This window comes from Leucopleurus acutus (assembly GCF_964270905.1).
Source record: "Leucopleurus acutus genome assembly, chromosome: 5".
NCBI lineage: Eukaryota > Metazoa > Chordata > Mammalia > Artiodactyla > Delphinidae > Leucopleurus > Leucopleurus acutus.
This window is the reverse complement of record NC_139147.1, coordinates 55,036,288-55,052,590: the sequence shown is the minus strand read 5'-3', so window position 1 is coordinate 55,052,590 and position 16,303 is coordinate 55,036,288. Positions and strand designations below refer to the sequence as shown.

Sequence of the window (16,303 nt, the reverse complement as noted above, 5' to 3'; positions counted from 1 at the left end):
CATCCTTAGTAAAAAAAAAAAAAAAAAAAAAGTATCATTCTTGTGAGTGAAGTTGATAATTAGGAAGGCTATGCATATGTGGGGGAAGGGAGTATATGGTAATTCTCTGTACCTCCCTCTCAATTTTGTTGTAAACCTGAAACTGCGCTTAAAAAAAAGTCTTTAAAAAATGTAAATACTGTATTTCCCCTATTTTATTTTGTGCATTTATTTCAGTACTTTTAGCTAAGGTCTATCGTTGAAAGCATGGGGATTTTTGCCAGAAAATCATACCAGGAAGTTTGATAAGAGCCTGCAGTTAAGAACACATTAAATTATCTTAATGCTAAATGTTCGGGGAGTTACTTGAATTTATTTTCATTGTTACATTTAAAGTTTTGATAGGTTTGATAAATAAGAACAAATCCACTTATTAAAGGACAAGAACAGATCACACACACACACAAAAATCCTTAAGATTAGTGGGTTCTGTGGCATCTATATCAGATTCCTGACCATTTAGCTAGCTGGAAACATGACATCTGAACCTAGCAACAAGATACTTTCTCCAAACTTGCTATGGGACCTGCTAAAATGTGGCCATTGTAAGCAAAGAAAATGAGTGAAAAGAAACCCTTTTTAAAGGTTTACAAAAGAAAACATGAAGATAACCTTTCATTGCCTGTGGTTACTTAAGTAGACCCCACTAGAATGTTTGTTAGAAATTGCTGCTTAATTTTGAGGAAGAGGTTAGGTAGCCTTGAAAATTAGTAGTTGAACCAATCAACAGGAATGAAAGCTACCTCCAAAAGGTTTTGAAAAGACCATTCTATGATAACAACCCTGTCAATAATAGCATTTTGTGGCATTTTATTTTTGTTTGTATTGTTGATATTATTTTTCTCCTACAGCTCTTGTAAGCCTGAAGAGATTGAATTTTATATGAGGTTCAAACTCTTATTTTTCTTAAGCATGGTGTAAGTCAGACTTTTTGTGTGAATTTATACGGGACTCTAAGGTGAATTCTTGTTGCTTGATCTTTGTAGCTCTTTTATGTACTGAATTAAACCTAGAAGAGTCTCTTATGAATGTTTGATTGATTGTGAAGTACATTTGAAACAGCTTCTATTTTATAACCCTTTTGCAGAACTTTCAGACTCTCTTTAAATAATAGTATACATGGGATTAAAATGGAAACATGGGATTAGAATGGACACATGTCTAGAGAAAGTTTCTTTTTCTGTGTCTGTGCCTTTTGCGACCTCTACACTGAATTTCATCCTAGCCAGTGTTTGACCCTAGAAAATAGGGAAGCCCCAAATCTTTGCCCTGTATGAAGGCAGGGACATGACTGAGTCACAGTCACATAAATTTCGAGGCTGGATGGATCAAATGAAAGTTTGGGGAGCTTGCTGTATTGTTTCTCACTCTTTTCTGATTAATGTGGATTTCACTTACCTTCAGGACTGATTACTGATTGGCCCTCCATCTCCCTCTAAAGAGGAAGAAGTTGAGGTTACAATCTAAAGTATGAGTAGAGGTTTTAAATTCAAGTGCCTGTATTATACTTTAAGTACCTTAACCACAGGTTATAATCTAACCCTAGGTTATAATACCTTAAACATAGATTTTGTCATGGTCATTTAGGAGTTTATTTGTTGTTTTTACTATAATTGATCTGTTTGTCATTTTAGTGGATGCAAATTAAATGCTAAACATAAAATTATTTAAAATTTCCCCCTCAGGACCATCGCCCATTGATAAATGGCATGGAGAGTACCGTGTGTAGAGGAAACAGCAGAATTTCATCATGCACTCTATTTCTCTCTGCTACTCAGTCTGCTTTTAGGTTGCTTTTAACAACTTTCTTGGTGAAAAATTAGTGTTAATATTAACCAAAACAAAACCCAAAAGGTGAATATATGATAAAAATATAACACTTTTAGGCTTATGCATTACATTATTCTTTTAGGGAAGCTGGATACTTGACAAAAGCGTAACACATACGTTAAGGCCTATTTGTAGTTTATTTTTATGAAATTGTTTTACTTGAACAATTAAAGCATTTCCCCCCACCTCAGGATTTCAAGAGGGTGTGATTTGTCCAATGTTTACGCTACTTTTTCAAAACAAAATGTCTAGATTTCCTGATGCTTTACTAATTTTATGTAAGGTGGAGAAAGTTCTGTTTTTGCCACTATTACTAATTAGCCGGTTATTTCTCATCAGCAATGTGTATATTAGTTGTAAACCTGAGGCAGTTCTGCTTCTCAGGGGACATATGACAATGTCGGGAGATATTTTTGATTGACGCAGCTTGGAGGCTGTTACTGGCATGTAGTGTGCAGAGGCCAGGGATGGTACTAAACATTCTGTAATGCACAGAGCAGTCCCTAACAACAACAACTTATCTGACCCAAAATATTAATAATGCCACGATTAAGAAAGGCTGATAGGGCTTCCCTGGTGGCGCAGTGGTTGAGAGACCGCCTGCCGATGCAGAGGACGCGGGTTCGTGCCCCGGTCCGGGAAGATCCCACATGCCGTGGAGCGGCTAGGCCCGTGAGCCATGGCCGCTAAGCCTGTGCGTCCGGAGCCTGTGCTCCACAACAGGAGAGGCCACAGCACTGAGAGGCCCACGTGCCGCAAAAAAAAAAAAAAAAAAAAAAAAAAAAAAAAAAAGCCTGATATATATAACTTCATTCTAGGGCAATAAAGTGTCACCCATAAATTCAGCATCCATATTTATACTGCCATGACACCATTTAGCCACTGACATATTGTGGAAAAGATTTGACATGGCTTGACATGATGTGAAGGACTTGTTCCTCAAAGGTTATTCAATTGTAGTAAGTTATCAGTTTAATCTTTGCACCTTGTAAGTTACAGAAATGGCTTTACTTCTTGTGATTGAGTTCATGTAATTCTTTGTGTTTTTTTTTAAGCGCTTAAATATAAATCCAGTTATACGAAGGAGAAAACCATTTTTCTATTAGTTACTGGACTAGTGCTCACTATCGTTGTCATTGTTGGAGCCATTCTTTTCATCTCAGGTAAGATATAAAGTTATTATGAGGGAAAGCAAGATTGATAAGGTTGAGGGCATTTCTGGGGAGGTGCATATTAGTTTCCTAGGGCTGCTGTAACAAATTGTCACAAACTGGGTATTCTAAAACAATAGAAATTCTCTCACAGTTCTGAAGGCCATAAATCTGAAATAAAGATGTTATCGGGGCCATACACCCTCGGACACTCTAGGGGAGAATCCATTCCTTGCCTCTTCTACCTTCTGGTGTATCTGGCAATCTGTGCAGCTCCTTGGCTTGTGGCAGCATAACTCTGATTTCCTCCGTGGTCACATTGTCTCCTCCTCCGCTCCATGTCTCCACTTAATTTCCCTCTGTCTCTCTGTTACAAAAATACCTGTCATTGGATTCAGGACCCACCTGGATAATCCGGGGTAAGCTCCTTCTTTCAGATCCTTAGCTTAATCATATCTTTTACTATATAAGTTAATAGTCACAGATTCGGGGGATTTGGAGGTGGACATATCTTTAGGGCCACCATTCAACGCACTCCAGAGGCACACTTCATTGGCCAATACCTGGAAGTGGGGACAAATGTGGGAAGCAGATCTATCTGAAATTGCAGTTGCCTGTGAAGGATGGCAGTGTGAGTGGGAAATAAGGGTCTGCAGCACATGGAAAGAACAGCAGAGACAGGCTGGGACTCACAAGTGTAAACTGTAGAAAGCCTTTGTTGTTTTTTGAGCAGAATACAGTATAGGTGTAATGTTTAGGAACATAAATTTGGCACCTCTGTTTGCAACTGGAGTTAGTAAAGACATGGGGAGGAAGGATATGAATCAGAAGACAACTTGAAAGAACAACTGCTTTGACTTTGGGACAGGTTGAATATAGCAAATGAAGGGAATGGTAAGAGATTCCAGAGTTTCTCACTGGAATTATGTAAGGTAGGTAAGAAGGGGGTAGAGCCAATTCAAGGTTTGACGTGTTGAGACTTATATGTTGACATTTAAATGTCTTAAGTTTGGTCTTGAATAATCAAAAAAAAGTCATTTATTTTATGTGAAGTTTTTGGGGAAATATATATTTTTAAACCTTTTGTAGTTTATAAGAGTAGTATTGAAATTAATACATTTAATAAATTAAATACTTTAATATCCCATAAGAATAGGAAGTACGTAGGAAAATATTAATTAGTATTTTTAATTTTTAACAGGTGAATATTCAACAAAGAATGCTTGTGGACTTGGTTTAATTGTAATTCCTACAGCAATATTAATATTACTTCAGTACTGTGTGTTTATGATAGGTGAGTATTTGTTATAGCATGATTTTGCCCACCTTTTTCATTTATAAAGCAGCAGTTTTGGTTAAAATATTCTTGTATGATTTTTTTTAACAACTCAATAGAAGTTGGTTTATTAAAAGATTTCACAGGCTATTCTTAGTGATATTTTCCCCATATGGATTAATTTTAAGGTTAACTTCGGTTTTCAAGGCATTCAGTTATCTTGTCAAAAATGATTTTCATATACACTTGATATCAGTGGTTTTTAAAATTATGCTACATAATTTCTTAATGATTATCTTCATATTTTTATTTCAGTTTTTTGAAGCTATAAGTAGATATTAAACATGCCCTTTCTCTTCTTTTGCTAAGCCTCTCTGTTTAAAATTCTACAAAACAGGATTATAAATAACAAATAATAGATTTATTTTTTTTTGTTGTTACTGGCAAATCTTTACATTGTAGTTTTAAAAAATGATGTAGATATCCAACTATAATTGATGTCATTTTCACTGCATTTTGGGAGTAAATCATTAATGTATTTTTTATATCATTAGAGTCTATTTTTTTCTGTTTACATGTTTAACTCTCAGCCTTAGAGCCTATCTCTGGCTTGCTGTACACTGGAGGGGTATTGATTTGCTATAAAATCACAGATCTAGGCACACGGATAGAGGTTCGGATGCTTACAGTGGCGTGTTTGTGTAACGGTTCTCTCCACCAGAGCAATTCTGCGTGCCTGTGGCAAAGGCAGGCATAATAGCCATTCACGTGGTAAAATGCACAAGGGTGGTAAAAGCAGCACTGTTTTAAGATTCGGGGTAAAAACTACCAGTCCACCTCAACTCACTGTGACAATGAGAGATTGCTGAATGTGGTATCTGGAGCTGACCGCTTGTATGGAAAGGCAAGGTTTAGATCACTGGAAAAGAATCTACCATCTGACAAGGAACTCCAGAGGCAGTCTTTGGTCATGGGATATTATTCTTGATTGCACAGAATACAAGTAGGAGTGATTGCTTTTTAAACACTCTCAACCCACTTTTCCTCTCTCCAGCTGTGGGGATGTCCTTCTTCACCATTGCCATATTGATCCTTCAAGTACTGGGCCACGTGCTCTCTGTGGTTGGATTCAGCCTCTGTGTCTCAGGTAAAAGTCTCATCCTTCTCTAGTCTCACTTCGTCTTGCCAGGGATTTCTCTTAGAGTTCTTCTTTCTGTTTCTTTTTCTTTCTTCTTCTTTTTTTTAATATATAGACTTTATTTTTTAGAGCAGTTTTAGGCTCACAGCAAAATTGAGTAGAAAGTACAGAGAGTTCCCATATACCCCACATAACAGCCTCCTCCGCTATCCCCCAGCAGTGGTAAATGTGTTACAGTTGTTGAACCAGCATTGACATATTACCACCCAGAATCCATAGTTTACATTAGGGTTCATTCTTAGTGTTGTACATGCCACGATTTTGATAAATGTATAATGGCGTGGATTACAGTCATAGATATAATATCATACAATAAAGTTTCACTGCCCTAAAAATCCTCTGTGCTCTGCCTATTCATCCTCCCTCCCCCTAAACCCCTAGCAACCACTGTTCTTTTTACTGTCTTCATAGTTTTGCGTTTTCCAGAATGTCTTATAGTTGGAATCATACGATATTTTGCCTTTTCAGATTGGCTTCTTTTACTTAGTAACCGTGTCTTTTTGTGTCTTGATAGCTCTTTTCTTTTTAGCACTGAATAACATTCCATTGTATGTATGTACCACAGTTTGTTTATCCATTCACCTATTGAGGGACAGCTTGGTTGCTTCTGGTTCGGGGCAATTAAGAATAAGTTGCTCTAGACATCCATGTGCATTTTTTTGTGTGGACAAAAGTTTCAACTCCATTTGGGTCAATACCAAGGAGCGCATTTGCTGGGTTGTATGTTAAGAATATATTTAGTTTTTTAACAAATTGCCAAAGTGTCTTCCAAGGTGGCTGTACCATTTTGCATTACCACCAGCAGTGGATGAAAATTCCTGTCGCTCCACATCCTTGCCAGCCATTTGGTGCTGTGAGCTTTCTTTTAGAACTCTCGTTTTCACCCCACTGAGAACAGTGCTTTCCACATTGCCATAAGAATATTGGCTGTATATGGCTTGTGGGCTGATTGTTCCAGCAGTCAAACTGCTATGCCTGTATTTGTGGGAGAGCTTTTAAAATAACCAGGCTCCATCCAGTTGGTTGGAGCCTTAGCTTTACACACTATTTTCCGTTAGTCTTGGTGTGATAAGGTACATATTATACAGACAAAGGCTTTTTTCTTTTAGTAATTGGGAGTCATTTCACTGACTGACTTAATAGTGATGAACATATGTAGATAATTTTTGTTTCTTGATAATTAGAAAAAGAATCTCCTTAAAACTGAATATTATTACTGTTATTGCTAGTTCTTTTTTAAAAGTTCAATTATTTCATGTGAATTTCTAATATAGAATTTCATTTGTTTTTTCAGAGTGTACCCCAGTACATGGTCCTCTTCTGATTTCAGGTTTGGGTATTTTAGCGCTAGCAGAATTACTTGGATTAGTTTATATGAAATGTGTTGGTAAGTCAACCTTATTGTTATTAGCCTATGCCAGGAAAATGCTTTTGGTTAATTCTTACTGTTTAGGACCAAAGAAATGCATTGGTAACTCCAAAAATGAGAAAATACAGTGAATGCTGCTGTATTTTTAAAATAAATTTGGAATTATTTGGGGGGCGATAAAAGAGGGTAGAAATCATATGAACTAATGAAAAGTTTAGATTATTAACTAGTTAAAAAGAAAACAGCTGTATGTTTTAGAATGTATAAACTTTTTTATACTAAATAAAAGGAGAGATTGTTGAGGATTCTTTTTTTTAAATTAATTTATTTATTTGTTAGTTTTGTTTTGGTTTTTATTTTGGCTGTGTTGGGTCTTCGTTGCTGTGTGCGGGCTTTCTCTAGTTGCGGTGAGCAGGGCCTACGTTTTTTTTTTTTTTTGCGGTACGTGGGCCTCTCACTGTTGTGGCCTCTCCCGTTGCAGAGCACAGGCTCTGGACACGCAGGCTCAGCAGCCACGGCTCACGGGCCCAGCCGCTCCACAGCATGTGGGATCTTCCCAGACCGGGGCACGAACCCGTGTCCCCTGCATCGGCAGGTGGACTCTCAACCACTGTGTCACCAGGGAAGCCCCAGAGCCTACTCTCCTTTGCGGTGCTCGGGCTTCTCATTGTCGTGGCTTCTCTGGTTGCCGAACACTGGCTTTAGGTGCACGGGCTTCAGTAGTTGTGGCACGCAGGCTCAGTAGTTGTGGCTTGCGGGGTCTAGAGTGCAGGCTCTGTAGTTGTAGCGCATGGGCTTAGTTGCTACATGTGGGATCTTCCCGGGCCAGGGCTTGAGCCCGTGTCCCCTGCATTGGCAGGCAGATTCTTAACCACTGCGCCACCAGGGAAGCCCCGAGGGTTCATTTTAATTAATAGAAAAGATTTTTAATTGGCCCGTTGTTTCTGTGTAGAGTCCTTTCACAGAGACCTATTTGTCTTGTTGCTCTTCTTGCAGACTATTTACAGACCTTGACTCCCCTAGTAGACAGAATTGAAATTCAAAATCTGTCACTTTTGTTAATTAAAGGGCAGTGTCCTCTGACATTTGACTTTAAAATATTTTTAGTTAAAACCAGTATAATCAGAACATTGAGTTTTAAATTTTAGGCTTTTATTACTCTTAAAATCAGTTGTAAGTGTGGACTTAGCTTATTGTTTCTAAACTTTGTATTTAGTCTTCCAATTTTCAAATAACAGATCTCTGTGTAAATTCTTATTTTTAATATGTTTATGGAGATAGATGCCTTTAATATTAAGTACCTAAAACTAGTGTGATGTCCTACTTAAGCTAAAGATATTTCCTACAATCTGGTTATATTAATCTCCCTTAAATAAAAGATTTCTGGTTTTTATTTATGAAGTAAAGCAAACTCTTAAACATTTGTCAGAATAATCAAAAGTTACAAATTAATGGAGTAAAAAAGTCAGTCTTTCTGCTTTGCTTTAGGTAAACCTTATATGTTTCTAAAAATTAACATAAACTTTGAATTGTTACAGTCAAAGAATTCCCCACATGACTTGTATAGTACTTTCAAAGAAATTTTACCTTTATTTATGAACCTCAGCTTTTGCTGACTAATCATTGAGTTCAATTATTTTGTATATTTTTGCCCCCCTTTAATTAATGCTTATTAGATAAACAAGTAAAATACTTAACTAAAATTTACTTACCTTTAGTTTATGTGTTCATAAATCAGAGTTGTCTCCTCAATGAAATTTTCTTAGTTCAAGCCATAAAGCACAATTAAGACTTCTAAAGCAGAATGGCATTCATTTGTAGGCATTGTGAGTATCACATTATGAATGCTGATACAGATTCTATTTTTGTTGAGTCTTCTAATCACCATTTGTCTGGTTCTTGAAGATGACACTGCTGCTGATGTTGCTCCCTATGAATACTTGAGAACAGTATGTGACCTGCAGTGTCCATACAGCGTGATGTAGTATTAGGTGTCTTTGACTGATGGTCAGGTCTTTGTTCTTTTTCTTCCCTCCTTATCTGGATCACGCTCCCTTTTATTCCCATGCTCCCACATGCCTTCCATGTCTCACGAAGACCAGCAGGTCTGGAGATGCTGACTCAGTGGAGATAGGCATTGTCTAGCTGTTACCCCCTTGACCTTGCTCTCCCCCCTTCTCCACCGCTACATCCCTAAGAAGCCTGTGAAACCAGTATAATATAATTACAACCGTATTATTCTCACATCAAATTCAAAGTGAAACTGAAATCCTGGAAAGTTCCCCAGATTATTTTTTCTTTATGATAGTTTGACATATAAATATACCATATGTAAGTTAAGAATTTAGTCCAGTTTTATTTACATTTTGAGACTATTCTAAATTAACTATTCCAATCAACTTGTCTGATACCAGAGTTCAGAGGAATACCTTCGGTCAGTTAAAGGGCAAGAAGAGAAAAGGTACAGGAAAGTAGCTCTTTAGATACCGTGGTAGACTAGAAAAGTTGATGTGTTTTTCATATATAATCTGAATGTGTAAATCTGAGTATATATAACATTAAGGTTGCAAATTTGAGCAAATATATAACATTAAGGTTGCAAATTTGAGTAAAAATTGTAAATACTTCCAATGTAACTTTTACTTGTTGCAGAGGCTCTATTTTGGAAAAGTCTAAAGAGTGTGTCTTGATTTAAATGTAATAAAATCCTCAGATAGTTTTTTTTTTTAAAAAATCCAAGCTATCTTGGAGTACATTTATGTCCCTATGAGAGATTTAACTTTTATCATTTTCATTATTTCCCAGTTTAAATTTGTAGCCTTAATTATTACTTTAAACAGTAGGATTTTAAGTTTAATTTTCTCTGTTGTTCTTTTTAAACTGTGTTGGGGTTTTTTGTTTGTTTGTTTACTGAAACATTTAAATTTCATAAAATGAAATCAAGGGCTGAGAACAATAAGAATGTGAGAAAATATAGAAGATTACAAAGAACTAACTAAGCTCATTGAAGTTGGGTGTGTTACCTATGTAGGATGCCTATGTCCATTCTTCGTAAGGGTCAATACTTTTTAATTTTCCTAAGCCATTGCTATCTAGTTAAGTATAAGGGAATATAGTCATGTTTTGATATGACTCAACATACTAGCAGTCAGAAACTATATTTACCACATCTCAGATATTTTAGAATGACATGAAATAGGTATATAAAACTCAGTGATAATTTCTTCCCCATTGTAGAGGAGAGGTGAATCTGGAATCAATAGAAAAAGTTGTCCCTGAAAATTCAAAACCTGGAAATATATTTATAGCATGGGTCAAGTGTTTCTGGGAGAGAAGAACAAATCCAGACGAAGCATTGCAAGTGAGCTCATATGGAATGCTTAAGGCTTGTGATTTAAAAATATATATATATACATGGCTGTCAATGCCTTAGGCCCATGGTAGCAGCAGATAAATCACAATCATTCTTTAGTCACATAGGTCACATGCCTATTGGAGAGGATTAACTCAAGCAAAATTCACTTCTACACTGTTTGGTTTTATAATATTTGAGGAATCACAGCTGACTGGTGCCCTTTGAATCCCTGTTCTTTATAGATATCTTTGTTTCAGAATGGGCTAGCCAAATGTGATGTTCCTTGGACCTGAGAATCAGAACTCAGAAACTCTTCTTTACACATTATTAGGGTTATTAAAGGAGTTGCTTGGCGGTTCTTAATACTAATTCTGATAAATAATTTATGAGCTCGAAAATATAGCTCTAAAATCTTACCTCTGACCCTTCACATTGCCAATCAGAAATTTACATAGCTGTTCAGAGCTCTTTTCCTTGATAGAACATAGACACAGGACGTGGTTTAGTTAAAGTAAGTTGTATATACATGTAACTATCAAGATTGTCCCTAATAAAGTTGTGTAATTCTGCTTGGTTTATTTGGGAGGTTGCTAAATGTGATTTACCCATATTCCCAACACATTTCACTCCATAGTACTTTGAAAAGAGGTTTCCTTCTTGTTTGGTTGCAAGGACCAAACCACTCCCCAGGTGCCTCCAGTAAAGGAGATTTACTTTCAAGCCACACATGACACTAACAGAGACGGGAATCTCATGAGAGCAGATCTATAACTGGGCCTCACAGAGTAAGTACAGTAAGTAGTTTAGGAATTGGAAGAATCCAGTACATCTCTAAAGACTGAGTCATCATTTGCCCTCTCAGTAACAAGAGTTAGCGGATGCCCTCCTGCCAGTGTAGTTACTTAGCTCCTCTCTCTTTGGTTCTTTACCTGCTAGCCAGCCAGCTCATCCTCTCCTTAATGTTTTTATTTTTTTGATCCTATTCATGTCTTCTCACTGGTATATTTTCTTACCTTTGTCTCTAAGCTTTGAGCTTCTCTTTGCTTACTTTCTGTCTCCTTTTCACCTTTCTTTCCCTTCACCACCTTTCTAGTCTTCTTTCTGTGTCTCCTCTCCAGGTTCCAATGGGAGAGAGAAACTTTTCAGGCCAGTCAGTTGCCATTCCCCCCGTTGGAGTGAGCCTTACCTGCTTCTGACTCCTCTATAAATTGGCTTGGGTCAGGTGTCACCCGCATTTCCCATCAGTTTTAGAAGCTTGGTAGAGCGGACATGGAGGAGTGGTAGGACATAATTAGCACAGAAAACCAGAGCAGTTCTGGGGGCCTGCCTCAGTCTGCTCATGAGTAAATCCAGTGCCATCATCCAATCCATAGACCAGTGGAACTGACTATCCAGTAGCATCACCTTCCTACAGAGTCGCTCGCAGGATGTTGCCCCTTGATGCTTATATCTGTAGGACTCTGATTCTGTATTTAGGACTGGTTTTAGCTGCTCCGGGACCTTCTCACTTGGTTTTTGTAAGGAAGTTCTCTTTTCTTTCCTATGCAACTAGAGCGGCTCTTTTCCCTTTTGTCACTTTCTTCATGCCCTGTATTCCTTCATCTTCATTAACCAATCCGTTGAGCAGCAGCGAAGGGTAACTTGAAAATCTAAGAAGGGTTACAGAGAAGGGCTTGATTGTAGCTAAAATTAGCTGCCTAGAATAATTCTCTCCACTCAGAGGGATCTGATATTTTCTTTAGTTTGTTAGCTAGGTGGAGCTTTGAAAACTGGAAAGATGGAAGAAGAAAAAAAGAAGACTGGGCTACAGGGAACGAGAGCAGTGAGCTCTCGTTGGGTGGGCGATGGAGTGGTCATTGCCCTATTCTTTCCACATTCCAGCTGGGTCAAGTAGGCAGGGGTGTAGAGCCTACAGAGGGGCTGAGTCGATGCCAAAGTTTTTCCACCACAAAGTGGAACAAGTGGCTGATTTGGGAGGAGATATGGCATGCAAAATGAGAGAGTGTGTGTGTTTATTATTTGATCGGGGTGGACTATTTGCATCATTTTATTCTGTCGATGTATATAATTAAGAGTGTTCTGTATTTTTTCATAGTCTGTCAAAGCCAGAAATCTTTCAGTGGAGTTTCTGGCACCTTTAGTTTTAGCCGTAAACATTTTATCTTAAAATTAAACATAATGTAGCCTCAATTTCTTTCATTTATTAAATTCATTTTCTTATTTTTTAATTTCATCAGCTTCCAATCACAAGACTATACAACCTCCTAGGGTAAGTTAAAATTTCTTCAATGAATTGGGTATGGTCATTGATGGTTTAGTCTGAGGAATGGTGATTGAGATGTTGAACCCCATTGCTCTCTGCTTGGTGTGACATAAAATTAAGAGAACACTGAAGTCATTTCATGACCTTTGCATGGATAGATCCAATCTATTTTAAAACTTCTGTTTGGTCATTTACTGGCAATGGGATAGAATAAATGATTCCTTAAGATTGTGCTGTCTTCTCACACCCAGAACTGAAAAGTTTATGTGTAAGAATAATGGTCGTTATCTGCGGAAGGAAGCCGATTCCAGTATATTGCCTCACCTGTTGGATCCATTTGATGTGCATATACAGAATGATATTTCAGGCTTAAAAATGAGGGAGAGAAGTTTATATTAAGTTGATTTCATTAAAAATGATAATCTATAAAGTAAATGGAAATATGGCCGAAAAATAGCTGTTCTGAATTGATTCATTTCCCTCCTTCCCCCATTTTATAAGCATTTTTCTTCCTGCAAACTGTACTGTAGTTTTTACTCTATCTTGGCTACCTTAATAAGCTACCTGAGAAAATTCCAAGAAAAGGAGCAAATTTAGGAGATACACCGAGAGGGATTAATGAGGGGGGGGGGGTGAAAAAAACCTTTGTAGATAGAGACTCATCCTGGTGACAAGCACAAGAGCTACTTTATGGAAATAAGATCTTGAAAGGACTGTATTGTACTCCTCTTCCTATAAAGGATTAATAATAGCTCTGTCTGGAACGCCAAAAGCAAGACTCCTGTCTGTGGCAGGAAGTGGAGATTACATATACCCCTAAAGCTGATAAGCCTCAACAGACGTGCTCGAGAGGCGAGGGAAGTGGGGTTGCACCTTACCCCAGGTGTTCACTCTAAAAACATTGGTGCCGTAGCTACACTGGTCACAAACAGCCCGAAGTTTTAAAAGTGCCTCTGTTAGACGTAATCCAGCCATTAGACCCTAAAATCATAACACTTTTGCTTTCCCTGTTACTGAGTTCAATTTGCGCGACTTGAAAATGATTGTTTTGTTCTCATCTCTGGCTTAATTGTATTATTTATTATGTTGCTATCTGTATCTGTGCTTCTCCGTTAGGACTTCTTGAACTGAGAGAGGCAGGGTGGGGTGGGAAATTCTGCATAAAAAAAGAATATTAAGAGAATAATTCAGTTATTATAAAACTAATAGCTAGACTTGGCAAGCTTTGCTTTTCTAACTAACTTTTATTGCTTTACTTTGGTTTTTGACTATATATATTCACTGTTTATAGTTTAAATGTTAGCATATATAAATTTTAGTAGAAAAGGATATGAAATAAATTCTATTTTATGTAAATATATTTTAAATATTTTCCAGAAAGCTGTAGAGGAACCCCTTAATGGTATGTGGTTATTACAAATTTATAAATTCTTCTTGATCCATTACCAGTTCATAATAATTTGAATTGGTCCCCAAAGTAGTTAGAATGCTGTCTGTGCCTTGGGAAGAATCTAGGTTTTTTTATTGCCTTAACCTCTCTTTTCTTGATTATTCATCAAGAATTAAGAGTATTGCTTTTGTAACATTTTCACCTCTGAGAAAAATGCACTGTTCTGTGTCTCTCCACTAGTTGCTTGTGCTAGCCAGGTGATATCTGGGTGAGGGGACTGTTGCCTTTTTAATTGGCCAAGATGAAATGTAACACCCCCGGTAGAGAAGAATCTCAGTTAATTTCAATTTCTAATTATAAATTTCAGGAAGACACAGGTTGTCATCTTGGAGTGAGACCAAAACATCTCACTTTCTTTCTCCCTAAATCTAGATCTGTATTCCCAACTTTGTGTCCCTTTGTGGAGCCTGTGGGTATGATCCACAGAAAGTCTTTTGTAATCAAATAATAACCTTAAAATTAATTTGGCTTTATAGCTGTGGAATAGTTGGCATGATATTACTGCATATTTGTTTGTCTAGAAATGATTTCTAATTGAGGAATCTTACTAACTGCTTGGCTTGTTACTAATTCTTAGCATTTAAAGAATCAAAAGGAATGATGAATGATGGTAAGTATAAAATGCACCCACAATTATAGGTGGGTTAAAATATGGACATTGAAAAGAAATAAAATTGATTCTTGAAAGTATGGCTTTTTTTAAATAAAAGGGACACTGTCAAATCATAAAGGCCTACATTTCTTGGTTTCTAAAACTTCAATCTACTCTGTTAAAAGTTGCAAAACTAGTAATATAAAAACTGTAGGGTGTCACTGATCAGACTCACCAGTCTCATTGCTCACAACAAAGAGGAATTACTTCTTTTTTTAAAAAGGTATTTTTCAGATGCAATGTCTGGTGACTGTAACTTTAAAATGCTTTTTATACGACACCTAGATAATTTGGCACAAATCTTTATCATCTTGACAGGGTTTCTTTTGTGCTTGTGTGATTTTGTCGCATTTAACCCATGGAGACTTAATATCTCTGCTTTTCCAAACAGGAACTGGGTTCTAACCTTTTGGGAAAGGATTTAAAAAGAGAGAGAGAAATGTTTAGTCACTTCAGCTCTTGGGAGGGGGGACTCTGGGCTAGTAACTTCTAATTTTTATTGACTTTCAAAGACCTATATTTATTAGTTCTTAAAGATAAGTAAGTCTGAGATATTGAGTGCTGTAAGCATTCATTTTGATTTCACCTTAACATGTTCTGATACTTAGTTCTGTTAACATTTTAAAAACTATGTTTTCATTTTATCAAAACTTTCTCCATACCTTTGCTATTCACAGTCATTCCTTGATCATGTGAATAGGCTGCTTCGTATTTCACTGTTTAAAGTCTGTGACCTGCCTGCTCACCTCTACAGCAAAATGCAGCATTTATCTCAAGAGGCTGTATTCCCCTGAGTGCAATTAATTTTTGTGTACGATTAAAAACACGCTGACTGTGTCTAGTGGACTAAGTTTAAAACAATGCTTAGACTGTGTTCAGTAAGCAGTCACAGAATGATCCCACTTTTGTAACTTTGTGTCACAGCCTTTATTACAAAAAAATGCATGCTCTGCTAACCACTGCCCTCCTAAAAAAAACATGATTAGCAGGAATACATTAAATGGCATTTAAAAAAGAACTGGTACCTGAAAGTGTGGCATGGTTTGTCCGTGTTTGCATTCTGGTGTTTTATTTTTTAATTTCGTTGTTTTTTTTTCCTTTTCTACTGTGGTGTTATTCCTCTGTCGTTGTATGAAAAAACTAAACACTTCTTCATTTTCAGAAAACCAGTAGGAGAACCTTGAGTGCCTCTTCCTTTGTTAATTTCCTTTAAGATGTGACTTTTTTTGCACCATTGTATCAGAAGTTAGACAGCAGTTTTTGCGTGTTCATAGTGCATGAAATCTATAATGACCTTTGAAATTCCCTTAATTTTGCTAATTTTTAGCTGTTCAGAATTTGTGGGTTTTTTCCAAATGTCTGTGGTGGGCTCTTCCTACTGGCAGTGCACAATGCCCATAGTGTAACTGCCTTGTTGGTGAGTGAGGTTCCAGGTACCCTCTTGGGACCACAGTTCCATTTCCTCTTTCACTTATACCTAATCACATTTTTAATTCTCTTACCTTAAATGAATGGTGTCGATCTAAAGTGAAAGTGATAGAATATTGTTCTAGGATAAATATCTTTTGCTTTGGAAGAATCAATGTCTCTTAGCTTCTCCGCCAACCCAGCAAACGGAGATTATCAGATTTTGTTGGTTTTTATTTCCGTTTGACATTGGCCTTTTACTTACTGCAACTAAAAAGGCTAATGATTTGCCTGGTTTATGTCTGTGACCTTT

General features: G+C 37.0%; 1 protein-coding gene across 3 annotated transcripts in view; it reads left to right on the top strand.

The window, feature by feature from the left end:
- Positions 1 to 16,303, top strand: part of CD47 (CD47 molecule) — a 53,797-nt gene that overhangs the window by 33,541 nt on the left and 3,953 nt on the right. For 2 of the 3 annotated variants that reach the window (XM_082839837.1, XM_082839839.1), the window contains exons 4-9: positions 2,925 to 3,032; positions 4,222 to 4,314; positions 5,351 to 5,443; positions 6,789 to 6,881; positions 12,456 to 12,487; positions 13,859 to 13,883. In XM_082839837.1, coding sequence (XP_082695963.1) covers positions 2,925 to 3,032; positions 4,222 to 4,314; positions 5,351 to 5,443; positions 6,789 to 6,881; positions 12,456 to 12,487; positions 13,859 to 13,883 — 444 coding nt within the window. The remainder of the gene's footprint in view (positions 1 to 2,924; positions 3,033 to 4,221; positions 4,315 to 5,350; positions 5,444 to 6,788; positions 6,882 to 12,455; positions 12,488 to 13,858; positions 13,884 to 16,303) is intronic. The other variant, XM_082839838.1, reaches the window with a different exon arrangement.